The following is a 25543-nucleotide window of genomic DNA, read 5'->3' on the forward strand; positions in this document are numbered from 1 at the left end:
GAACCAAGCAGGCCTACCTTAGTGCATCAACCAAATTTTCTTCATAACCATTTTCAGCGTGTAGCTTGCTAGCTCGAAGTTTGTTGTTGTTTCCTGAAATTAAGGGAGTTTCGCCACCGGATGTGACCTTCCTAATTAACTTGCATGTCACCAGCAGAAGACCAACTGAAGCCGTTCTGCAGGTGAAGGGTGGCCCTGCTCTTTATTAGGTGCCTTACTTTTGAAGGGTTTTGTCATCTACCTCTAGCAGCTTTCAGCAGTTATTAGTCAGCCCACATGCAGGAATGAGCACTGTAGAATTTCATTTGTACACTGTAAAACTCGTAAAAAAATACCATGCAAGCCTCAGCTGAGGGAAAGGTGACAATTTCATACAAAATAATTATCTAAACGCTAAGCAAATCAGATGAGCTTTAAAGAGGATTTCATTCAGGATTATCTTACACAATGTGATTATATTCCTAATAGCTATGTTCAGGAAATGCAGTGTGTGTGTGTATATATATATATATATATATATATATATATATATATATATATATATATATATATATATATATATATAATATAAAAAAAAAACCACATGGGAATGAAGTGCTTTAAAAATAGGTTAGTTAATAAAGTTAATAAAAGGAAGATGAGATAGATTTAGCCTTGAAGCGTTTCAAGGCTTCCACGTTCATAATGGAATATATACTGTAAATGTACGTAGAGGCATTGAGAAGCCGTTTTCCCTGTCATGGCGAGATTATCAGTCTTCTCCCTCCCCTCAGCGGCAAAGCACTAGAACGTTTGTTCAGTTCACATTTTTATTAAAAAGTGTCCAGGTGGTGTTTGGTGATGAGAAAGACTTTCATTTCCCCTCACAAGAAATACAAAACAGGCTAGATTCTGGCCTTAAGTTCAGGGTTGTCATTCTTTATCCCGTCTTCCCGATTCTCTCCCAAGACCTCCTGCCATGAACTCTCACTGCGTCTAAAAATACGGTTGGAAGGAAGCACATCCTTTGTGTGAAAATCACTCAAAGATCAACTTATTATTATAAAATCTTAACTGTATTAATTTCAGACAGATAAAATGGAAACAAGCAGACAGAATGATACCACAGAAACACGATGAAAACCTCGCTGTAGTCTCAGTACCGACCTGTCCTTGCTGGGGAGTGGCTGGCTGGCCGGGGGCCTGTCCTGTCGGTCCATAGTACGCAGCCTGCTGCCTGTAGTACTCTGCCCAGGCTGCGCTGTAGTCCGGCTGGCCCCCCGTTGTGGATGCTGCTCCTCCAGCTGCTCCTGGGGCTGCAGCTGCTGTCGCAGGGACCGAGCCACCTGCCTGGGCTGGAGTTGACAGACAAAAGAGACATGACCCAGCTCATCGCTACATTCATTTTGACTTGAAGATAGTTCAATAGTTCACCTTCGGAACGAAACATTCGGTGTGTCCCAAATCTACACTACATACTAATTCTAATCAGTTTTCAGAGTATGTAGTTTAATTTGAATTGGATTTATACTGTCAAATCATAACACAAGTTATCTCTGAACACTTTTCATATAGAGCCGGTCAACGCCACAAGTCGTAGGTCTTTCAAGTGACAAAATGTAGCGGACTAAGACCAGCCAGAATGCATACTAAATGTGGTGGATTTTCGAGTATGCTGTTGATGCACGCAATTCTCCCAGAATGCAATAGACAAATTTAGTATGATATGAAACGTTACAAAGTTTAAACCAAAACAAGTTGACAGTTTTACTGAATAAATCACTAAAAAACAATATGATTGATTGATTATTTAATTGACAGTATTGAATTGATTATGTCTTTGAGATGATTTCAGTATTATTATTTATATGATGTGTTCATGCGCTTTGTGTTTTCCTCTTGTATTCTGTGTTTTACTGCTGCACAACCAATTGTCCTTAAAATAAAGTGATTGATTTTTCTGTGGATCGACTATTTAAACCAACAAATCGTGTCAGCACTATTAAATATATATATTTTTTTAAATCAATAAGCTATGTTAATGCTAGTTAACAGCAGGTACAATTACAGATGGTGTTCTTTGGCAGTCTCACCCATCTTCTTGTAGTAGTCCTCCCAGGCCTTGGTGTAATCTGGCTGGCCCCCCGGCGTCTGTGCAGGCTGGGTCTGGTCCCCTGAAGTTTGGGCACCTCCAGCTGGGTTAGCAGGGTACTGGGCTGGCACAGCCCCCGACGGCTGCTGGTAGTACTGAGCGTAGTAGGCCGCCCAGGCTGCGTTGGGGTCATTGGCTGCTGCCTTGCCTAGAAAAGATGCAGGGTGGAGGGGTGAGGTCCTCATAGGGTGAGGGTGAGCCCCTGCTACTGGCCTGGACACCGGGCTTGGAGACCAGGGGGGAAACAGAGACAGGGTTAGCCAGAGCTGCTTAAAGTAACGACAGTGCAACTCATCACAACATTTCCATCAGTACTCCTGTTGACCTTCCCAGATTTAGAAAAAGAAATCTCATTACTCATCTGAAATGACTGGGAGGGTATACAGTAAAACATATAGCCTGCGATGAAAGTCCTGTAGTAGGGTTGATGCATTTTGAGTCAACATGCTAAAATGAGCAAAAACTAAAATATGTATTCCTGAAAACCAGGAGAGGCAGTGAAGTCAAAGGTGACTCACTGGGGTCATGGGGTGCCTGAGGCTGCCACTGCTGGAAGGTGTTGCTCCAGCCCTGAGGGGTGTACTGGTGAGGTCCTGGAGGACCGCCACTGAGGAGAAAAGAAATGGTTTATCATTAATAACCTCTCAGGATCATCATCCTGACACGATGAGAAACATTATCTACTTAAATGCTATAGTAAAGCTATACAGACAGCTGCTTAATAGTTGTAGCTACTCACTGTGGTGGTCCGGGTGCCCCAGGCGGCCCGGGGTTGTATGGGTTGGGGTTGAAGGGACCCATTGGACCAGCAGGACCTGGTCCACCTGGCCCCTGACCCACAGGACACAGAGGACCCTGGAACACATGACATAATCACACATCAAATGAAGAACAACAAAAGTGTCAACTTTCTGAACTGCAAATTAGAATGGTAGGTGCCTCAATCTTCTCCTCAATGAGCTGCTTGGCGTGGTCGATCTGCTGCGGTGAGCCCCGAATGATAAAAAGCTTGAAGTTGGGGTCTCCGTTGGGGGGCGGCTGTCGAGAGATTTCTACAAACGCCCCGGTCTGCTGGTTGATGGACTTGACGTTCTCTCCTCCCCGGCCAATCACTAGCCCACACTTGTGGGCAGGAATAGAGAAGGTCATTTCCCCTCCAGGGGACCCCCAACCGCCTTGTCCCCCACCTCGGCCCCTGTTGCCTGCAGGTATGCCTGGAGGACCTGGGGGACCCTGTGGATGGAGGAGAGAAAGCCTCAGTACTATAGCAACGTTATTTTACTGCTGATGCAAACGTGCTTGAAAGCAAAAAATAAATAAAAAATCTGCAACAAGCCTGCTGCCATACATTAACTGTTATCCCAGACTGATTAAGATGATACTTTACTACATTTTAGGGTGTGTGTCTATTAATTAACGCGTGTATAGAGTTCATGCATGTGAGAAGGAGTGATCCATACCCCCTGTCCCTCCTCCCTGACCCTGATGCTCTGTAGCAGGTCGTTGATGATCTGGGCAGCGTGCTCGCAGCGGTCAGGGGGACCACTGACGTGAGCAATCTTATCTGGACCAGTCCCATCGTCTGTAAGAAAGATTTCCATTTGCATTAAGCTATATTTTTGATATTTTAAAAATCACATTACTAATGTGGAAGAGTCACTTGTAGTGCTGAGAATCTATACCCAACTCTGTAACTCAAGACCTCACACAAGCCAGGTGTAGGCTACCTGCTCATAGTGGTTAAAATCAGTTCAACACACTAAAAAATTAAATAAAAGTCACGTCACTTCCTGTTAGGGCTGGGCGATACGGAGAAAATCAGATATCACAATATTCTTGACCAAATACCTCGATATTGATATTGCGGCGATATTCTAGGGTTGACAATTGGTGCTTCATAATCATCAGTAATGTGGACATAATGTCTAATTGGGGAAAAGTCAAATAATAGAACAGCTAGAACAGTCTGGTAAGTTCAGAAAAGTACATCACTTTACTGTAATGCAGCCTTTAAAACCAGTAAAAGACACCACTTATGTCATATCACGATATTACCATATCCAAAATCTAAGACGATATCTACTCTCATATCACGATATCGATATATTGCCCAGCCCTACTTCCTGCAGTCATGCCACTGTTTGCAGGCACACCCCTCGCTCAGACACATTTTTCCAATAATGCACGTTAGTTCAATAGAAAAGCAAAAAAGAGAGCAAGATTTTCACCTGCGCAGTACACACAAACTCATGTGAAAAGGCATTTGTGTGTTCTAACAATAGAGTAAAAAAATTGGGTAACACTTTACTTGAAGGTATCTACATAATAGTGACATGACACGGTCATGAACGCATGGCACTGTCATGACACATAAACCCTAACCCTAACTTGTCATGACAAAAACTGAGCGTTATGTCATAAACGTTTATGAATGTTTATAATGTTTACGACACGTTCATGACAGTGTCATGTCACTCTTATGTAGATACCTTCAAGTAAAGTGTAACCAAAAATGGTTTTAATTTCCTCACTGGGGATCAATAAAAGTATCAATTAAAAATAGAATTAAAATTCACATAGTAATTTGAGAATTTCAACCACAGTGAAGGATTTGCCTGATTCAGTAGCCATTCATCATTAGGCAGGATTACAGTACATGCAGCTGCCTATAAACTGGATAAAAATGGATAATAAGGTGTATGCTCTGGTGTGTGGTGTTTACATTTATCATTCATTAAAAACAAAAAAAAGGAGAGGGACCATGAGTGCCTTTTCCTTCATCAGTGGCATCAGACATCAACTTTCATGTTGTCTTGAAACTGAGAACCTGAATGGGCTGTTCATGCAAAATAAATATTTATTATAAATGCAACCATGATCATGAAAGTCATCACAGGGTCCTACCTTGTTTGAATTGTATCCGAACTCCAGCATCATTCTGTATTTTCTTAATCATCTCTCCATTGCGCCCGATGACCACACCGACTGAGTGTCTTGGTACAGGGATCTGAGTGGAAAACAGAAGTTTTTTTTAAAACTTGGATTTGTTTCAAAGACAACTAAGACTACTTCTAATTTTGCTCCCACAAACTCACATCCATGCCTCCTCCCATTCGGGGGCCAAAATCATTTCTTTCACTAAAGCCACCGTGGTCTCTCTCCCTGAGAATCTCCTGCACCATCTCCTGGGCTTGCTGAAAAGGCAATCACGATGATTACAGCACATGACAACTCAGCACCACACACATAAATGTGTTCAACACAAGTTAAACTTGATGAGATGATTTTATAAATGTACCTGGACTTTGTAGGGTTCTCCGATAATGCGCAGGGGCTTGTCAACGTTGGGTCCCTGAGAGGCATCCTGGATCAGGATCATCTTCACCCCCGCACGCTCCTGGGACATCACACAATTAAAGATTATGTTTATGTGCATGTTTATGATTGACACTACTGGTGTCTAAAAAAAAAAACTAAAAAAAACTATATTTTCCTGGCTCTACTTTTTCATATATAAAACTAAAGATACCACATTGCAAAAGTGTCAAGATAACTACAGTTTCTAAAATGCAAACGCAATTGCTATGCAATATACCTGTAGCTGTTTGATAGTCTCGCCTCCTTTGCCAATGACAAGACCAGCCTTGCCAGCTGGAATCATCATCTCATGCACCGTACCATTCTGCCCGTTGGTAGACTCGTGATAAGAAGAAGGGGGTGTACCCCTCCCTCGTGAGACTATCTCATCCAACAGCCCCTTGGCATTCCTAGCCGGGGCGAGATGACCAGTTACTCCACATCCATTATACAAAATCATGTAATTAAGCTGATATAATGGCAAGTGACACTGAGCAATTAGGAAATAGGTCACTATAGAAGATAACCCATTTAAAAATGGAATTACATAATGGGGCTTCAAACAAAGTGCATTATCATTTGGAAAATGTTTAAAAAAATTAGGTAAAACATTGTTTTGAAAAACATTTGATATATTCTAGCCCTGCCCTCCCTTCTGACAAATCTTGTGATTGGGGAAACACAAGTACGCAGGGCAACCCATTTCTTCAGATGCTTCCACAAAACTACAATGAGCCTATTTCCATAAAGCCTGACACTTACTGTATGGAGTCTGGGGAACCTGTGAGAGAGACTCTCCTGTCTGGAAGGCCTCCACTGTCTGGACACACACAGAGTACTTATATAACATATGAGTTAAACACCAAAATAAAATTGTAAACTATAATAAAAATGTAACTGTAGGTAACCGATTAGACTAACTTCAGACAGTACCTGGAGCTATCTGAACCTTGCAACCTGACTCCTGTTGAATCTTATTGATCTGTTCACCTCCACGGCCAATAACTGGGGACAAAGAGAGACAAACTGTGTGTTGTTGTTGGGTCACACTCTCAATATGGCATCTGTTTGTATCTTATATTGCAGAAACAGAGTAGCATCAATATGTGCCAAAACAGAGTTGGACTGCACTCACTGAGTCCCACCATGCTGTCTGGTACACTGTACTCCTCTGTGCTGTAGGCGGCGGGCCTGACACCATCAGCAAGCGAGGATTACAATGAGGGAAAAAAAGGCAAGAAATCATGCAATAGGAGACTTTCTAATTACATTTTTGCCACAATTAGGTTTTTCTCCACTGCAATGATACAAAGGCTGCATACTTCTGCATTACAATCAACTGAAAGCTATGAGATCTCACCTTTGTTGTGCAAGAGCAGCTAGCTGTGCACCAATAGCTGAGATGGGACATCAACAGAAAAAAGAGAGAGTGAGAAAAATGCCCAAGGTAGAGGTTTTGGATTACTGATGGACTGTGAGACGCAGACAGAGGAGGGCCGGGAAGCATGTACAGACAACGGTAAAAGGGCAAACTACTTGAACAGGAGTACTGTACAACTGGAAGTCTATATTAAATAGTGTCAACTGTGAGTTCTAAACATTAAAAAGCAAAAATAAAACAGAGCATAAAATAATCGGGATGAACTTACACAATGCATTGGCTGAATCTAAGTCACTCTGTGCAGCCAGCTTCTTGCTCTCCGGTTCATCTGTCAGGTGAGGAAACAACAGATGTCTATTGTAATTGTGTGTGTGTGTGTGTGTGTGTGTGTGTGTGTGTGTGTGTGTGTGTGTTGGTCTGTGAGGACTGCACAGGGAATATCTTCTGCATCTAAAGCCACCATTAAGCGTGCAATAAAGAGGTCATTAACATTTACATGTATTCATTTGACAGACGCTTTTGTCCAAAGCGACGCACAAATGAAGCACAACCCAAGCCACAGTAGATCGAGGAGACTGCGCACTGAGCAGTGCAGTCACGATACCTGCATCCTCCAGCTGTCGTTTCTGTGCAGTGAATGGAAAGCCATCTGATGCAGTGTTGTTCTTCATGGGAGGACCAGTATCACCCCCGATCTTAGCTGCAATCTAAAACAAAAAAACCGTAAAATTCACCATGACAATTCCATCCATCCATCCATCTTCGTCCGCTTATCCGGTGTCGGGTCGCGGGGGGAGCAGCTCCAGCAGGGGACCCCAAACTTCCCTTTCCCGAGCAACATTAACCAGCTCCGACTGGGGATCCCGAGGCGCCCCAGGCCAGGTTGGAGATATAATCCCTCCACCTAGTCCTGGGTCTTCCCGAGGCCTCCTCCCAGCTGGACGTGCCTGAACACCTCCCTGGGAGGCGCCCAGGGGCATCCTTACCAGATGCCCGAACCACCTCAACTGGCTCCTTTCGACGCAGCGGGAGCAGCGGCTCTGAGCTCCTCACGGATGAGTGAGCTTCTCACCCTGGGAGACGCCAGCCACCCTCCTGAGGAAACCCATTTCAATACCCTGGATCTCGTTCTTTCGGTCATGACCCAGCCTTCATGACCATAGGTGAGGGTAGGAACGAAAACTGACCGGTAGATCGAGAGCTTTGCCTTCTGGCTAAGCATCTGGTGCGATAGATTGAATGCAATACCGCACCCGCAACCAATCTCCCGCTCCATTGTCCCCTCACTCGCGAACACAACCCCAAGATACTTGAACTCCTTCACTTGGGGTAAGGACTCATTCCCTACCTGGAGAAGGCATTCCATCGGTTTCCTGCTGAGAACCATGGCCTCAGATTTAGAGGTGCTGATCCTCATCCCAACACGCTTCACTTTTCGGTTGCGAACCGATCCAGTGAGTGCTGAAGGTCGCAGGCCGATGATGCCATCAGGACCACATCATCTGCAAAGAGCAGCGATGAGATCCCCAGCCCACCAAACTGCAACCCCTCCCCACCCCGACTACGCCTGATATCCTGTCCATAAATACTACAAACAGGATTGGTGACAAAGCGCAGCCCTGGCGGAGGCCAACCCTCACCTGAAAAGAGTCCGACTTACTACCGGAACCCGGACACAGCTCTCGCTTTGGTTGTACAGAGATTGGATGGCCCTGAGAAGAGACCCCCTCACCCCATACTCCCGCAGCACCTCCCACAGTATCTCCCGGGGACCCGGTCATTTTCCAAATCCACAAAACACATGTAGACCGGTTGGGCATACTCCCAGGCTCCCCTCAGGATCCTTGCGAGTGAAGAGCTGGTCCGTTGTTCCACCCACCAGGACGGAATCCGCATTGTTCCTCCTCAACCCGAGGTTCGACTATTGGCCGAACCCTCCTTTCCAGCACCTTGGAGTAGACTTTACCAGGGAGGCTGAGAAGTGTGATTGTGAATTGGCACACACCCTCTGGTCCCCCTTTTTAAAAGGGGAACCACCACCCCAGTCTGCCACTCCTTTGGCACCGTCCCAGACTTCCACGCAATGTTGAAAAGGCGTGTCAACCAGGACAGCCCCTCCACACCCAGAGCCTTGAGCATTTCTGGACGGATCTCATCAATCCCGGGGCTTTGCCACTGTGTAGTTGTTTGACTACATCAGTGACTTCCGCCTGGGAAATCACAATCCCCCATTATCCTCCAGCTCTGCCTCTAACATAGAGGGCGTGTTAGTCGGATTCAGGAGTTCTGCAAAGTGCTCCTTCCACCGCCTATTACCTCCTCAGTTGAGGTCAACAGTGTCCCATCCTTACTGTACACAGCTTGGATGGTTCCCCGCCCCCTCCTGAGGTGGCGAACAGTTTTCCAGAAGCACTTTGGTGCCGACCGAAAGTCCTTCTCCATGTCTTCTCCAAACTTCTCCCACACCCGCTGCTTTGCCTCTTTCACGGCAGAGGCTGCAGCCCTTTGCCCTTGCCTGTACCCTGCAACTGCCTCCGAGTCCTCCGGGATAACATATCCCGGAAAGACTCCTTCTTCAGTCGGACGGCTTCCCTGACCACCGTTGTCCACCACGGTGTTCGTGGGGTTACCGCCCCTTGAGGCACCTAAGACCCTAAGACCACAGCTCCTCGCTGCAGCTTCAGCAATGGAAACTTTGAACATTGTCCACTAATGCCCCCAGCCTCCACAGGGATGCACGAAAAGCTCCGCCCGGAGGTGTGAGTTGAAAGTCTGTTGGACAGGGCCTCCTCCAGACGTTCCCAATTTACCCGCACTACACGTTTGGGCTTACCAGGTCTGTCCAGAGTCTTCCCCACCCTCTGACCCAACTCACCACCAGATGGTGATCGGTTGACAGCTCTGCCCCTCTCTTCACCCGAGTGTCCAAAACATACGGCCTCAGATCAGATGAAACGATTATAAAATCGATCATTGACCTTCGGCCTAGGGTGCTCTGGTACCAGGTACACTTATGAGCATCCCTATGTTCGAACATGGTGTTCATAGACAATCCATGACTAGCACAGAAGTCCAACAACAAACAACCACTCTGGTTTAGATCCCGCCCTCCCAATCACGCCTCCAGGTGTCTCCATCATTGCCCACGTGAAGTCCCCAGCAGAACAATGGAGTCCCCCACTGGAGCCCCATGCAGGACTCCAGTCAAGGTCTCCAAGAAGGCCGAATACTCCGAACTCCTGTTTGGTGCATATGCACAAACAACAGTCAGAGTTTTCCCCCACAACCCGCAGGCGTGGGAGGCGACCCTCTCCCACTGGGGTAAACTCCAACACAGCGCGCTCAGCCGGGGACTTGTGAGTATCCCCACACCCGCCCGGGCGCCTCACACCCTGGGCAACTCCGGAGAAGAAAAGAGTCCAACCCCTATCCAGGAGTATGGTTCCAGAACCAAGACTGTGCGTGAGGTAAGCCCCACCAGATCTAACCGTAGCGCCCACCTCCCGCACCAGTTCCGGCTCCTTCCCCACAGAGAGGTGACGCCCACGCCCCCAGAGCCAGCGTCTGCTGCCCGGGTCTGGTCCGCCGAGGCCCCTGACCTTCACTGCCACCCATGTGGCATCGCACCCGACCCCAACGGTTCCTCCCACAGGTGGTGGGCCCATGGGATGGAGAGGGAGTTGCCACGTAGCTTGTTCGGGCTGTGCCCGCCGGGCTCCGTGGCAAACCCGCCACCAGGCGCTAAGCCCACCGTCTGGGCCTGGCTCCAGACGGGGCCCCGGCTTCCTCCGGCAGGGTCACTCCATCTCTGCTTAGCTTTTTCATTGGGGTTTTTGAACAATTGAGCTATGAAAAACACTGTTTATACTACTACTCTGGCCCTCAAGTGTGCCCACTGCCTACATATTAATACTCGTGTATAAGCTACACATTGGATTGAGCATCTTACAAAAGACTGCATAGCCTTTAGCAATATCTACTTGGGATTGTAAAGTGTGTATTCAGCACAGTACATATTAAAGTTAACATTATGGTCCAATCTTGAATCTCTATTATCAGTCTTTTTAGTCCCTCTCTTAGTTATTGTGAATAATATGGCTTCTATTTTTTTTTATTTAATTTTGTTTTTGTGAGGTTTTTTGTGAAGTGGCTGCTGTAACACTTAAGATAGCTAGCTAATATTATGTAACGTCAACATAGTATTCTATCTAGCTAATGTACAACAAGCTGTAACAGCTGTGACATCACGTAACTGGCTTTTATATAGCGTAAATATGTGCGAATTTATAATATCAATCTTATGTGTCTGTGTCAACAATCTTAGCCCTCAAGCTAACTTAGCTAGCCCTCCCTCCAAACATGCTCCTTCCTGCCTGTCCCATCCCCTCACCTGCCGTGCCCTCTGCACCGCGTCCGCAAACGCATCTTTCTTGATGTCTCCAGCTCCGTTCCCAAGACCCGCCTGTCCGCCGAGAGGGGCCCCGGATCCGGGTGGCGGCACCACATTATAATCCGACATGTTGACCAGAAAACAGGCGAGGAAAAGGCAGCCAAAAACCGGGATCTGCGCAGGAGTGTTAAAGTCAAGAAACTAACGGGTACACCCGGAGACACGACGGCGGCCGGGAAGGTGCATTCGCGTTTTATTACCATATTTTGTTTTTATTAAAAATTATATATAAATCACTTAAGCCTCTGGGGAAAATGGGGAAAATGATACAATGAATTAGTGTTTGCTTTAATTAGATGCTGTTTACAGGTTTTTACATACCACTAGACCATTTCTGTTTAAGCAGTGAATTCCCCCATTTTTTATATTTTCACAAATAGAATAAATTGGTTTCATAAAAAACTGTTTCAAACAATCTTTTGTTTTCTCTGGGTTAATATGGTCCAGATTGTGTGTGTGTGTGTGTGTGTGTGTGTGTGTGTGTGTGTGTGTGTGTGTGTGTGTGTGTGTGTGTGTGTGTGTGTGTGTGTGTGTGTGTGTATATATATATATATATATATATATATATATATATATATATATATATATATATATATGTAAATATATATATATATGTAAATATAGAAATAGAATGAAATAGGCCTAGTTATTACTTTTACTTAAAGATTTTGAATATAGAACTTTTAGGCTACTTAGAGTAGTTTTACACTGGTATTGGTATTTTTACATATATATATATATATATGAAATATCTGAGTTTTTCAGGCTCATATAATGACACAGGATTTCATATATTGATCACTGGTAAAGTTAGAATTTCATGTTGAATTGGCGCAGCCAGCAGAGGTAGCTGTCACTTTTTTCTTTCGATTAAATGCTACACCCAAAGACGCCATGTTTGTTATGGGCAAACTACGTCCGGCAATGACGGAGGCATTTTCTCTCCTGTGATTGGTGGAATTCGGTCATGCCAAAGGTCACGTATATTTGGCGCTCTTCATTCACGACTAGTCTGGCGCGTTTTTGAAAGAGCAACATACGTCAAGAAACATATATTTTGAATTCCTGCTCGGAACAATTTGGAAAATATCCGTCTAACGTTTGTCACTTTGCGTTCCTATGTTGGTAGCTGACATGCTAAAAATGTTTGGACCACTTTTGGGACCGTTGAGGAGCGGAGCTGCTTTGAGAGTAACATCTACCGGAGTCTGCTAGCTTGTTGTTTTACAGTGAAATGTATATGTCTGGTGGCAACGTACAGCTGTCCGCTTCACACGATGAACTTTGCCTCTGTTCATTTACACACTCGGTGAAGTGAATAAGAAAAGGCAAGAAGACCGTCTCTGAAGTTGCAGCAAGTTACCGGTTCCGTTTTCACCAGTGAGTGTTTTCCTTGACCTTTGTTTTTTTTTGGTTGCCTGTCATTTGGCCCAACTATTGTAACGTTAAGAGCTAACGTTACAAAAAAAAAAAGAACTAACGTTACAGGGCGCCATGTCATGAATAATATCAATTTTTATGTTGCTGTCCATGACCACTATATTAAATTAATTAAATATTCTGTATATAATATTTTTTTTATGCTGACTTTGCTTCACCAGAACTTATCTTTCTGCATACCATGGTATTAATGCTGCTTCACAATAATCGTTGTAATGTAACGTTACAGTGCTGTTTACATTGCTGTTTACATTGTCAGATAAGTTGGCGATTGCTTTTAAGTAAAGTATTGTTGATACATTTTAAATTGTGTTTACACAAGTACATTTGTCTATTTAAAACATTCAGATACATTGTTGTTCAGTGTTGTGGTTTTTCACTTAAGTGTTGAAGCATGAAAGGTTATTGAAAACTATAATACTTGTGCTTAACGTAAATGTTATGAAACTTTTGTCAAATATTGAAGTAAGGTATTTAATATTTGAATAATAATACAACTCGGTCTCTGCTCCTCATGTACAAATCAATGTTTCCTTTTGCTATAGGTCTCTTCAAATTATGGCTGGTGTTGTGGCTATGGCATCTGTCATTGAGGACTTTGACATGCAGGTCTGTCTATAACACTGATTTGGGCCATATATAGTATACGCAGTATCTGTTGTGAAGTGTTTTTATTCATTATGCATTTTCATAATTGATGAACTTTGTCAATCCTTTTACAGCCGTGCAAGAAATCTCGCAAAGATGGTGGCAGTCCTGTTGTCAAGACAATCACAAACTATTTTTCTCCTGTGCCCAAGCCTGTGGAGAAACCCTTTTCACCTCCACGCTCCAACAACATCATGGACTACTTTAGCCGCAAGGCTCCATCCTCTAAAGAAAAAACCAGCTCACCTGAACAGTCAAAAGGAAACTGTCAGATGTCTCAGCTTGCAGAAAGACAAACCAGCCCAGAGGCAACAGTAAAACAGCCATCTCAGAAAAGGAGTAGAAAGGCCAGCAAAGCTGTAAGAAAACTTGTGGAGGCTGAAACCGTAAGCTCCACAGAGGAGGAGAGCTGCTTTATTGTAGAGGAACCACATAATAGCGGAGACTCCGAAGCAGTTAGCAGCTGTGGTGTTTTTGGCAGTAATACAGCATCCCTGATGGCCCAGCTTAGTACCGAGGCTTGTATCACTGGAGGAAAATCAGAGAGGAATGCCACTAAGACTGACAGTGTTGAATGGGCTGAAGAAGATGGTTTCAAATGTAGGAACAGTGTCGAACTTAATTCAGAAGTGAACAGTATTGAATTATCTCCGATTGTACTTTCAAAAGATGAAGCAAAACGAATCAAAACCGTTGCAAGGAATTCTAGGAAAGCAAAGCATTCAGAACCAGAGGAGAAAGAACAAGATAGCTCCTTGTGTGATGTTAGTATGGAGGTTAATGTGGATGAGGCCTCTCAGCTAAACAACAGCACAGTCACAATCTCCTTTGAAGATTTTGTGCGGAGCCATGGTGGGGATGAAGAGGACATGGAAGATGAACAGGGCAAAGAAGATGAAAGTAAAATCACAACCGAGGCAAAAGAAATGGACATTGACCAGTTGGACATCCCTAAAGCTGAAGTAAATGTTGGTTCTGTGGAGTCACCTTTTCGAGTCTCACCCCGAACTGTCACCATTCAGGCAGAAGTTCATGTAGTCTCACGCAAACAGGAAGCAGCCAAGACGGGGGGGAAGTTAGCGTCTATCTTCAACAAGAGAAAAGGGGCAATGAGCCCTGCAGAAGTAGTATCATCTCCTCAAATAGAGGCCAGTCAACAACTTCCTTCTACCTCTTCAACGATCAAGCGTAAATCCAATGTAGTACTTCAAGAGGAGGATCTAGTACTGGCTGTGCTTGAGAGTGAATCAATGCCCAAGTGCAGTGAGGTAGAGAGGAAGCAGTTCATGGCTGCCTTCAAACAGCCTAGTCTGGAAGGGTCCAAAATCAAGCCTGGTAAGACCCAGGGCAAGCAGAAGCATCCTGGAGAAAAGGCTTTGGATGATGCAGACGAAGTTGCTGAAGAGGACACCGTAATCCCACCCTCTGTTGAGCAAGTCCCTGTTGCCTCTGAGGAAAACAAAATAGCTAAAAAGAAATCAGCAAGAAAAGGCAGAATGAAAGCTAAAGAAGCAAAGGAGGCAGTCACCACCCCACCTGCTGCTGCGGCGGCGGAAGAAACAGCGGCACCAATTGTTGAAGTTGTTAATAAAAGAGAGAAGCCTCCCAACACCTCAACTCCCTCCATCCCGACAGTAAGGAGGTCCAGAAGAGAGACCGTAGTGAGGCAAGCACCGGAGGCCACCCCAACAACCCCTATCAGAAAAAACAGGACACTCAAGTCAAAGGATGCTGATGCTGCTTTACTTAATGACATCCCTGCAAATATGTCTACCCCAAAGATACGCAAGTCCAAACACGGAGTCTTTGTAGCAGAGATGGTTGGCCCACCTGACACACAAGAAAGTCCAATCAGGTGACACATGCAAAAAGTTATGATTTAATACGATTACTATGAAAAGCATTTTGGATGCATATGTATGTCTAATGGTTGTTTTTTATGTTTGTTTAATGTTCTAATTCAATGTTTTCTTATTCATAAGGATTAAATTCACTAGAGTCCATAGAAATGTTGCCACGACCAAGGCTGAAAGTGGAAGTGGCGTAAACACTTCTCTAGCTACTAAAGTAAGTATTATATTTTTCACAAAATGGACAAATTCTGAATGTAATGAATTGGTGTCCTGACTTGACAAGGAACAACATGTTTAAACATTATTGTAATTATGGGCTGATGATGTAGATGACATGCTCTCTAATACTTTTTCAGACATCAGCTGACTCTAAAAAAAGGAGTCGGGCAAAGAAGTTGGTGGAGAAAGCCAGAGCAATTCAGCAGAATAAAAAAACTGCTGTCAAGGATGAGGGCACCTTAAGGCGTTCATCACGAACTGAGGCCTCCACCAAGAGGAGCTACTGTGAAGATGAGGTACAGTTAAAGACCAACACAATGGATGAATCACTAATTTCAGGGGGGTGCATGTTTTGTTTTTTGTTTGTAAAAACAGTCCTGCAGTCCTTTTTTTTCTGGCTTGTCAAACATTTGCCCATAAAACATTTAAGCAAAAAACAAAACACCCACAATAGAATAAAGCATATTTGGTGTAACTATGATTCTTTTCTCCTATCTTTTATTATCTTGCAACTGTTGTCTTGTACATTTATGCATACATAACATGGTTACGTTACGTTAAGGTCACAACCTTGTTATAGACCTGTAGACAGTTTTGCATTTATTTTCTCAGTGGTCCGTCTTGTGAAAATAACAAAAGTGTACCAAACTCACAGAAAAGGTGTTGCAGCAGTTCAACAGAAACGACCCTTTGTTGTCAACCCTAATGAGCTCAACATAAGCATTTCAACAATGGCACAATTGGGCACTTTCACAATGCAACACAAAAATTAAGGCAAAAACCTAATTTGTGAAATAACTTTCCTTGTCTTTTTCTCGTGCTTTTTTTATTTATTTTTTTCTTCAGGATTCTGTCATCTGCCTGGAGGAACACCAGACTGCTACTCCTCAGACTGCACCAGGAAAGACTAAAGCCCAGAAGCCTTTACGCAGTCTAAATGAAGTTTTGGGAAAAGCCAAATCTGTTGGCCAAGAGACCAAAGCTGTCCCAGGTAGTCTTTCCCACTCTAAATTATAATAATAATTTACTGTTTAGCATGTTGTTGAAATCTCATCTAATGGTGCTGTGTTCTTTCTCACAGGCTCCAAAGGGGCTTCGCTGGGCCAAGAGAAGAAGGTGTCTGTGGTGGTTTCCATCTTTGATGAGAGCTGCTCTGAAAACTCTCAGGACGATGAGCAGTTCAGGGCACGCAGAGAGTTCTTGAAGAGTGGCCTTCCCGAGTCCTTTAGGAAACAGATAGCCAAGACCGCTGCCACCAAGGAGGCCTACTCTCTCTCCTGTTCCTCCTTTCAACCAGTTATTCACATGAAGCAACCATCAAATGGTAAGCTGTTCCTTCATATAAATGTACATTTGGTTTTCATTTGACAGTGGTGAAAACATAATACTTTTATTCCACTATAGTTCAGAGGAAAATATATTACTTTTTACTTCACTACATTTATTTGATAACTTTACTTTGCTTGTTCAGATTAATAATACAAAACATAATCAACAAATAGATTATTATTTATTATTATAGTTTAAGATAAAACTTTATTGAACCTGGGTGCAAATTCACAAGCTACCCTGCAGTTTAAAATTAAATTAAAAGTTTAGTTAAATAATGTAAAAAATTAAATAATATAAAATAAAGTTTTTTTTGTAATTCATTTTCTTTTAATGTTTTTTTCTTATTTTATTATTTTGAGGACTAGTAGGTACAGATGTATCAAGAATGACAAGTAAAACTTGTTTTTGTTGTGTACTGACAGATTGCCCTCTTTGGAGTCTACTGTGGCCTGAGTCTTTATTATTGTGTCATCTGAAAGAGCTTTGGTGCCAAACATCCAACTCCCTTCCATCCGTTAGTGGCTCCTTTTGTGTGAAGACAGAACCAGCCTGTAGAGCCGTTTGTGAACGGGTATGTTGAAATTATTGTAATGATGAAGGTATGATTTAATTACGTGTTTAGCAGGATTGTTATCTCAGAACATATTTGTCTAATTTATAGCTGCTACCTGTCTGCCAGTATAGCTATGTTGTATTTAAAAAGACTTATAGAGAGAGAGACTACTTAAAACACTTAAATGCTTATTTCTGTGCAATTTGTTTGTATTTTTGTGAAATTTGTGGTTTATACCTTGTATAAATGATCAAAATTGATCTTCTCTTCTTGTTACAAGGATTTTTCCCCCTGCAGAGCTACAGGGGGGTTAAACAGCAGACACAGGATTTAGTAATAGTATTGCTTTCTTTTGAAGGGTTCTGGCTGGAGGCCTGAGATCTCTGAAAGTGTTCGTCGGCTTCTAATGGAGGAGGTCAGCACCTCTAACCCACCCTTCCCTGTTCAGATGTTCATCACTCGCTTCCTAAAGAGAAACACTGACCACCAGCAGCAGTGCATAGCCTCAGGTCAGTTGGATTAGAGAAAAAGTAGAGAGTTTATTTTAAGATGCTATTAAGCTTAAGGTCAACTTCAGTATTTACCCTATATTTATTTACTGGCATCTACATGAAAAGGATTTGCACAAGTGCTCATGAATTTCTAAGTTATCCATTGTCTCCTGAAAGCACAAATATTTGGGCAGTATTTTAATCAGTTAAAGCAACACTATGTAACTTTTCCCACTTTGGCCCCCCTACAGGTTGTCTCATTGGAACTACAGCTCGCGTGGCTGTAGTTCCAATGAGACAACCTGTAGGGGGGCCAAAGTGGGAAAAGTTACATAGTGTTGCTTTAATGTTTTACAAACCAGCCAAAATTAGAGCAATAAATCCAAATATTTCTCAACATTTACTGCATGTTACTTAATAGAACCAGAGGCTCTAACCAGAGTCACAAGCACAGCACTGCCAGCTGAACCAGGAGGAGGGAAGAGGAAGAGGATGGACGATGAGGGGGAAATGACAGTGAAGCTGGCTAAGAAGCAACGGGCCAACTGTGCAGAAGAAAATAATTCTGAGCCTGAGCCAAAAAAAAGGGGGGGCCGTTCGAGACGAGCTCGGAGATCAAGGCCAGAGGACGGGGCCGATGAGAAAGCCAAGCCTTCAGTCAAAACTGCTCCCATACAATCTGAAGATGACTCTGTGGTTGTGATTGATGACTTGCTTTTGGGAGAAAACCCTGGAAAAAAAGGTGAGGTATCACATTTTATGGTCTGAATCACCCATTTTTTATTACAACTATATGAACTTTGGGATCAGTAAACAATACTTTATAGTGTGTGGGCAAACTTTAAGAAGTAAGGGTTTAGTGCTTGGAGTACTTAAAAAAAAAAAAATAGAGCTCCGGCCATTGACTCCACCACAACAATGTATAATTATTTTAAAAACCACAAAAGGAAAACACATGCACACTAATATTCTATTATTCAGAATATGACAATATTCAGAATTTGATTAAGGTCATGTAAACAGCATATTCCAAATAAGGCCTTTTTCCGAATTTAGTATTTTACAATGAATACATGTGGGATATGCCGAAATTATTCAGGGTTTAGAGGCATTCTTAGGACATGTATACAGCGCATTCAGAATATGCGTCTCAATCGGGGGTTTTACCGCATTTTGTAAGAGTTTAAGGCCTGTTTATGGCTTACGGTCAGGTCTGTGTGTTGCTACGGTTGTTGTGCACAAACCAACCAGCCAATAGTTCAAGTGAATCCGGCTGCGGTAGAAGAAACACTGCTACTTTTAAACATTATGAAAAACTTGGATACGAACAGGTTTTTTGATATGCGCAAACATCGCAACGCTGACCTTTTTAGAAGGTGGTTGAAGGAATAAAAGAGGGACGCCGTTTTTGCCACCCGTGGAAAACTTTGAAAAAATCCTGTTTTGCACAGCTGTATGTAAACGGGAATATTAGTGGACTATTTACTTTTATTAGCCATTTAAACAGCTTAGTCAGAGTATTGTCTTTTTTGGAATAAGGGCAAAAAACTGAATATTATGTGCATGTAAACATAGTCAGTGTTCTACATTAAAATTAATATAGTTAGTGTCTGCAGAATTGATTGGCTGTTGTAAGTAATGTGGCAAATGTTTTTTTCTACAGATGTGGTGAAGGAGGAAGTGTTATGGACAGACAAATATCAGCCCCAGTACTCCAGCGACATCATAGGCAACACTGCCTCAGTGAGGAGGCTGCACAGGTGAGGAACTAAAACTGCTTAATTTCACTGCACCTACAGTACTGTTTTTTGTAAAAACAGAAGCCGCTGTATTTGCTTTATACTTTACCTCTTAAATGGTACCACCCACGATATGGGCTTGAGACCACTGTTGACATTGTATCAATTGTATTGTATTTTTTTTTTTGTACAGCTGGCTTAAGGAATGGAAACTCCGTACAGACCGAGAAGAGAGAAAAAAGCAGAAAGACAAGAAGCAAGAGGAAGGCAGCAATGGTGAGAGATTAGAGAGATCTTTTTTTCTCTTCATAACTTCTTCTGTGGGCTTGATGCATGTTTGTGTTGACTGCATGATGGTCTTTGTGTCCAGACTCAGACTGGGACTGCGGAGAAGAAGACTTCCAGGATGGAGAGGACATGTGCAATACAATGCTTATCACAGGGCCCACTGGAGTAGGAAAGACTGCTGCAGTCTATGCTTGTGCCCAGGAACTGGGCTTTAAGGTACAAAAGCTTCAAGGTACATAACTGACATGTGTAGGAATTAGCATCTTCATTTCCTAACTTCCCTATGGTCTTCCCAGGTATTTGAGGTGAATGCTTCATCTCAGCGGAGTGGCCGTCTAATTCTGTCTCAGCTAAAAGAAGCCACTCAGTCACACCAGGTGGACAGTCAGGGTGTCAACGCCAACAAACCCACCTACTTCAACAGTTACGGCAGCAGTGTTGGCACTCTAAAGCCTGGATCCTCGCCCAGTATGTACAGAGATAACATTTATAGCACTATATAGTTTGTTTCTAATGAGTTGCTGGCTTGTAAGAGGATCTGTTTTATGCATATTTTGTATGTGGTTTGATTTGTATACAGCAGGATATTACAAGATGAACACATACTGTTGGAAATTGATCATTGTTTTCTTCGTCTTCCAGGAAAAGTTAACTCTCCTCGTAGGGTTGTTTCCTCTCCCAGGAAACACCCCCAGTCCCCAAGAGGTGCTAAAAGAGGAGGCCTGGCTCCCACCTCTTTAGCTAACTTCTTCAAAATGGGTCGACCCACCGCTAAGGAGACACCTAACACTAAGAAGAATGAACAAACCGGTAAATTCTAAGTTCAATGTGTCAATTGTTTACTTGTATGTTTTCCTATATGATGAGAAAAGTTTTAATTAGGACTTAAATAGTAAATACATTGCTATTTTTCTCTCTCTCTGCCCCATCTCTTTGTTTAGCTTCTTCCAAGAAAGTCATAAAAGCAAAAGAATGTGCCAATACGCATAAAGACCCTGCAGTAAAATCACCAACATCTACCACCTATAAAGAAAAGAACAATGAAGAACCAAACAAGAAGACCGCCACCTCGCTTATACTGTTTGAAGAAGTGGATGTTATTTTTGACGATGACTCAGGGTTTCTAGCTGCCATCAAGACATTTATGACCACTACAAAGAGGCCAGTCATCATGACTACCAGCGGTGAGTAGAAGGAGAAAGGTCAAATGTCTTACAGTTGGTCTGTGTTAGATTGTATTTATGTCTGCTCCTTTGAGTTTAAATCAAATCTTACATGTGTTGTAGATCCTGCCTTCAGCACCATGTTTGATGGAAACTTCGAAGAGATCCATTTCCAAACGCCGTCAGTGGTGAGTGGATGATTTCTAAACATAAATGTTTAGAACGCGTATCGCCCTGCCGTGAGAAAGGCTCAAGCCAATACGAATCTTGGTGTATTTTTGTAAATGTAAATTAGACATGTTTTTTTATGACTTTATTAGTCATAATTCTTCTTCCTTTCCATGTACTTTATTCCCTTCCATGAAAGGATACCAGAAGCGCTCCTGCCACTTTTTTCTTTAATAAATATTTCACTGTTAGATCTTATTGACTGTATGGGTTGTTTTAATGTGGCGTGATCTTTTGACACTAATCAAGTGAAGGAGATCAGTTATCAAAAATACATGTTTGTGCATCAGTCAGATTTTCAGTTGTCCTTCTCTCCTTGGTACAGTTGGATGTTGGCAGCTTTCTGCGGCTGTTGTGTCTGACAGAGGACACAAGGACGGACCTGTTGGACATCAGTTCTCTGCTCAGACTCAACGGATGTGACATCAGGCAGAGTTTACTGCAGCTGCAGTTCTGGACTCGCAGCGCAGGAGGCCGCCATGTTACCAGACCGTTGACACACACTGGCAGAAATGGTAAGGAGACGAGCTGGAAGACACGTTTTAAAAAACAAACAACAAAAAAACAAACTAATAAGCATTTTTAAAATCAATATTTCTTTCTGCTTTTGACCTGGAGAATTCATGCCTTTTTTATTTCATCCCCTCTGGATTACTATAACTCTATATTCCGCACTCATCCCTTCCTTTGGTTTCCAGAATACAGTTAATAAAATGCATTAATGGCTCTCAAAGCGTTAAACCGATTTGCTCCAAATTACATCTGTTAAGCCCAGACGTATAAGGACACACTTTAGAAACTGCAAGAAGAGTTTTTTTCTTGTCTAGACTGGCAACCAATGGGAATTTTGCATTTGCTGCTATGATACATAAATTGTAGAATTAATTACCGTTCACAATCCGCACAGCAACATCTGTATTTAATTTTTTTTAATTTTAAACTAACTGATTTCCCTTAGACAACATTGAATTTATTTACTTTTTACTGTATAATTGTATTGCTCGCTCTCATGTCATTTGTTACATTTCACTGTGTAATTGTTATACTTTACTGTATAATTGTTGTACTCTATTTCATGTTATTTGTAACTTTCTGTATCATTGTATTACTCTCTCTCATGTCCTTTGTTAAAGCACTTTGTAACTGTTAAGAAAAGTGCAATACAAATTGTTGTTATTATAAATTACACTTTTTAAACTAAGTATTACCCCCCCTCCCCTCTCATTCACATTAAAAGCTGAACTCAAGCCAGAGACAGATGAAGTGGCAGCAGGCATGTCTGTGTGTGCAGTGACTGTCCCATCCGCTCTCCCTCCTTGTGACACCGGCTGCACAGAGAGCATGCTGGGTCTGCTGAATGTTGAACCTGAGAGAGACATTTGGGACCTGCTCAGGGTAAACTCTTCATTTACCATCTAAAGTAACACTGCTTAGAGTAAGAACATGTAACAGTGTTTCAGTAAGGGTCGGAAACAATGTCACCATGCGATGACCTCCTTATGATTTTTGTGTGTTTGTTTTTTTCCTATTGTACTTGCATATTATTGACCGGATACGTGTTGTCAACAGAGCCAGAGTCTGGTGCAAGAGACGTTATGCTGGGAGCTGCTAACAAACTGCAAGCGACGAGGAGTGGACCTGCTCTATTCCAACATGGAGACCCTCTTACCTCTGCCACTCACACAGTTAACTACCTCTATCCGCAAACTGGAGCAATCTGTTTCTGCATCACGGGACCATCCTTCGGTTAATCTAAAAGAGCTGCCATCCCATACCAGGGTATTGCACACAGCAGAGTCAGCGGATTGCTCCGACGACAACAGTCCAGTTAAAATGTCCAGCAGAATGAGGAAGAACAAGAAGCGGCACAGTATACCTGACCAGGATGGACTGGACTCTGACTCAGAAGATAGTTTTCTGTCTCTCTGCAAGCCACAGGGAGCTCTTCAGGCTACTGAGGACGTCAAAGAGAGTTTAGTTTCAGAGACGGTAAAGAGGAAGGCACTGACTCCTGAGGAGAGAGTAAAAAGTCTCCCAGTCTCCCAGTGTCTAGAATCAATAGCTGACTTTTTAGACAATATGTCATACATGGACTCCTCCTTACTTGTTCATCCAGAAGGGGACGACAATCACAGAAGAATGTCACCGGTCGGTGCAGTGGTGAAAGACGGGATGACAGATGAGTCAAGGGTTGAGACTGACCGCTGGGTGAGAGGAGAGCACGTCTTGGAGATCCCGGCTGCTGTGGAGGCTCTGAGCTTCCACAAGTGTCGGTTTTCAGTAGCAGAGGCCTGGCGCAAAACCCAACAACTAGAAGGGGAGCTAGGAAAGGAGGCTGCAGCAGAACTCACCCTCCCTGTAGCCGCTCATCAGGAAGGTTACAGCTTCACTCAGGACGGCCCCTGTCAACCACAGTGAGTCTTACTAGTCTTTCTTTGCATTATATTGGTCACATAATGAACTTATTCTGCCTGACCAGTTGAACCAATTCAAAGAAAGGTAATCTGTATTGATATGTTCCAGGCTGGTCCAGCAGAGGAGAGAAGTGATGGAGAGACTGATGTTCAGAGGAGTGTTTGGTACTCAGGTCAACAGACCAGCAGCTGCTCTGGACTACTTGCCAGCCCTTCGCACCATCTGCAGATCAGAGCAGCTAAAAGAGCAGGGAAAGGTTAAACGAAGGTGAGCATGCATAAACTATAGTTAGCTTTTTTTTAACTGACAGGCTACAAATAAATGTTTAAGTGCTCATATTATGCTCATTTTCAGGTTCATAATTGTATTTGGAGGTTATATCAGAATAGGTTTACATAGTTTAATTTTCAAAAAACACCATATTTTTGTTGTACTACACATTGCTGCAGCTCCTCTTTTCACCCCGTGTGTTGAGCTCTCTGTTTTAGCTACAGAGTTTGATATCTCACTTCTGTTCCATCTTTGTTGGGAGTCGCCCGTGCGCAGTAGCTAGGTCAGCACTACAAGCCAGTCAAAAGCAGAGTATGAGGGCGTGCCACTCTACCAGCTAGGCGAGCATTATAACGTGTGTTACAAAGTGACGCACGTTCTTCACGGATGTAAAGGCTGGCCTGGTTTGTGAACAGTGTTTTCTGTTGGAGATGGTAAATCCCTTTTGAGGTGGACTTTGGGCTTTTTCACTTTGTAAACCTGTAACATGCACAAAAAAGATATGTAACACAATAAAGGAAAGGGGAAAAGCCAAAAAGCATAATATAAAGTGTAAACTGAATTGTAATTTTATTCAAGACATGGTGCATGCATGCAACTCAATGTGTCTGTTTAAAATGGTTCCACAGAAAACTCAGTTTTTTTTTCCTCCTCCAGGTTCCTGCACTACCTCGATGCAATCCATCTGGGTGTTGAAAAGAGCATTCTGCAGCACCTTTCTGAAGACTTCCCCTGAACCATAGAGGAGATCAGACGTGTCCTCGTGATCACACAGAAGCCTTGAACAAATGTTGCCCTTTAACTGGACACAGTTTTAAGGTCCATACATTTGGGTTATTAAATTAGAAGAAGGAGCACATTTACAGGTTGTATTGTGACACATGGATGAATTGTCGAGCAACAACATACAGTACATCAGATGAGGTGGCTAGCTGGTTAGAGGTGTGTGTGCACAAAGGACTGTCTGGTGAAATTTCCCCATATGGAAGATGGAAATGACTGAATCACTGAATACAGAAAAAGGTATTCTTACCTGAAGGGCACACAGCTAAATAACCTCAAATGTCTGCTTCAGCACATCTTTTGGTGCTTTCAAAGAATGCACTAAGATTTCTACTTTATTATATGATTTTTGTAATATTAAGCTGTTCTGGAGTGTGAGGTTTTTGTACAGTTAGGGTTTTATACATTGAAGCCTCTTTTTATCAATTTGATTTTTGTCTCCCAATGTATTTTTATAGTAGAAATTGCTTTTGAGGAGCATATGTAAAATATAATTTGTAAAGTCTGTGTGTAAATTGTCATTCTCCACACAAAGTACTGTTGATGCACTCAGGATCTTGTTGTACTTCATAAAAGCTTTTGACAGAAAGTTCCACTATATTTGTAAGCCCTAAATCCCCTTCACTTTCATTATTGTGATTTGTTTTTTTTCTTTTGATTTGATCTTTTATTAGTTTTGTACACATTATTCACAGTGGGTTTTGTTGGGACCAAATAAAGGTTTATAACAACTTCATAAATAAAGAAATAGTCTCACCATGTACTTGTTTAAATACAAAAATACTGTGTATATCCTGGTTCC

The 25543-nt window shown here is 42.8% G+C and overlaps 2 protein-coding genes across 3 annotated transcripts; one reads left to right on the top strand and one right to left on the bottom strand.

The window, feature by feature from the left end:
• Window positions 1-881: 881 nt before the first annotated feature.
• On the bottom strand, window positions 882-11480 carry LOC114569489 (far upstream element-binding protein 2). Of its 2 annotated transcripts, XM_028599327.1 has the most exons (18): window positions 11260-11480; window positions 7474-7576; window positions 7138-7197; window positions 6849-6885; window positions 6624-6679; window positions 6422-6493; window positions 6251-6308; window positions 5727-5898; window positions 5430-5528; window positions 5227-5325; window positions 5036-5138; window positions 3592-3713; window positions 3071-3364; window positions 2871-2986; window positions 2650-2738; window positions 2073-2279; window positions 1147-1334; window positions 882-975 (listed from the first exon to the last, which is right to left on the bottom strand). In XM_028599327.1, exons 1-18 carry the CDS (start codon window positions 11386-11388, stop codon window positions 967-969), a joined length of 2013 nt encoding a protein of 670 aa, XP_028455128.1. In that variant the 5' UTR covers window positions 11389-11480; the 3' UTR covers window positions 882-966. The 2 variants fall into 2 exon arrangements, with proteins under 2 accessions (XP_028455128.1, XP_028455129.1); XM_028599328.1 differs by lacking the exons at window positions 882-975; window positions 1147-1334 and having other exon boundaries at window positions 2188-2356.
• Window positions 11481-12303: 823 nt separating this feature from the next.
• Window positions 12304-25492, top strand: atad5a (ATPase family AAA domain containing 5a). The gene is made up of 22 exons (XM_028600296.1): window positions 12304-12699; window positions 13305-13368; window positions 13482-15262; window positions 15390-15474; window positions 15617-15775; window positions 16326-16470; window positions 16561-16803; window positions 17234-17382; window positions 17723-17873; window positions 18277-18597; window positions 19519-19615; window positions 19788-19870; window positions 19965-20098; window positions 20179-20350; window positions 20525-20692; window positions 20824-21066; window positions 21169-21233; window positions 21599-21788; window positions 22511-22668; window positions 22843-23687; window positions 23797-23955; window positions 24616-25492. The coding sequence occupies exons 2-22, from the start codon at window positions 13318-13320 to the stop codon at window positions 24692-24694; spliced, it is 5478 nt and encodes a 1825-aa protein (XP_028456097.1). The 5' UTR covers window positions 12304-12699; window positions 13305-13317; the 3' UTR covers window positions 24695-25492.
• The last annotated feature ends 51 nt before the right edge of the window (window positions 25493-25543 follow it).

The sequence above is a fragment of the Perca flavescens genome, chromosome 15 (genome assembly GCF_004354835.1).
Source record: "Perca flavescens isolate YP-PL-M2 chromosome 15, PFLA_1.0, whole genome shotgun sequence".
Lineage (NCBI taxonomy): Eukaryota > Metazoa > Chordata > Actinopteri > Perciformes > Percidae > Perca > Perca flavescens.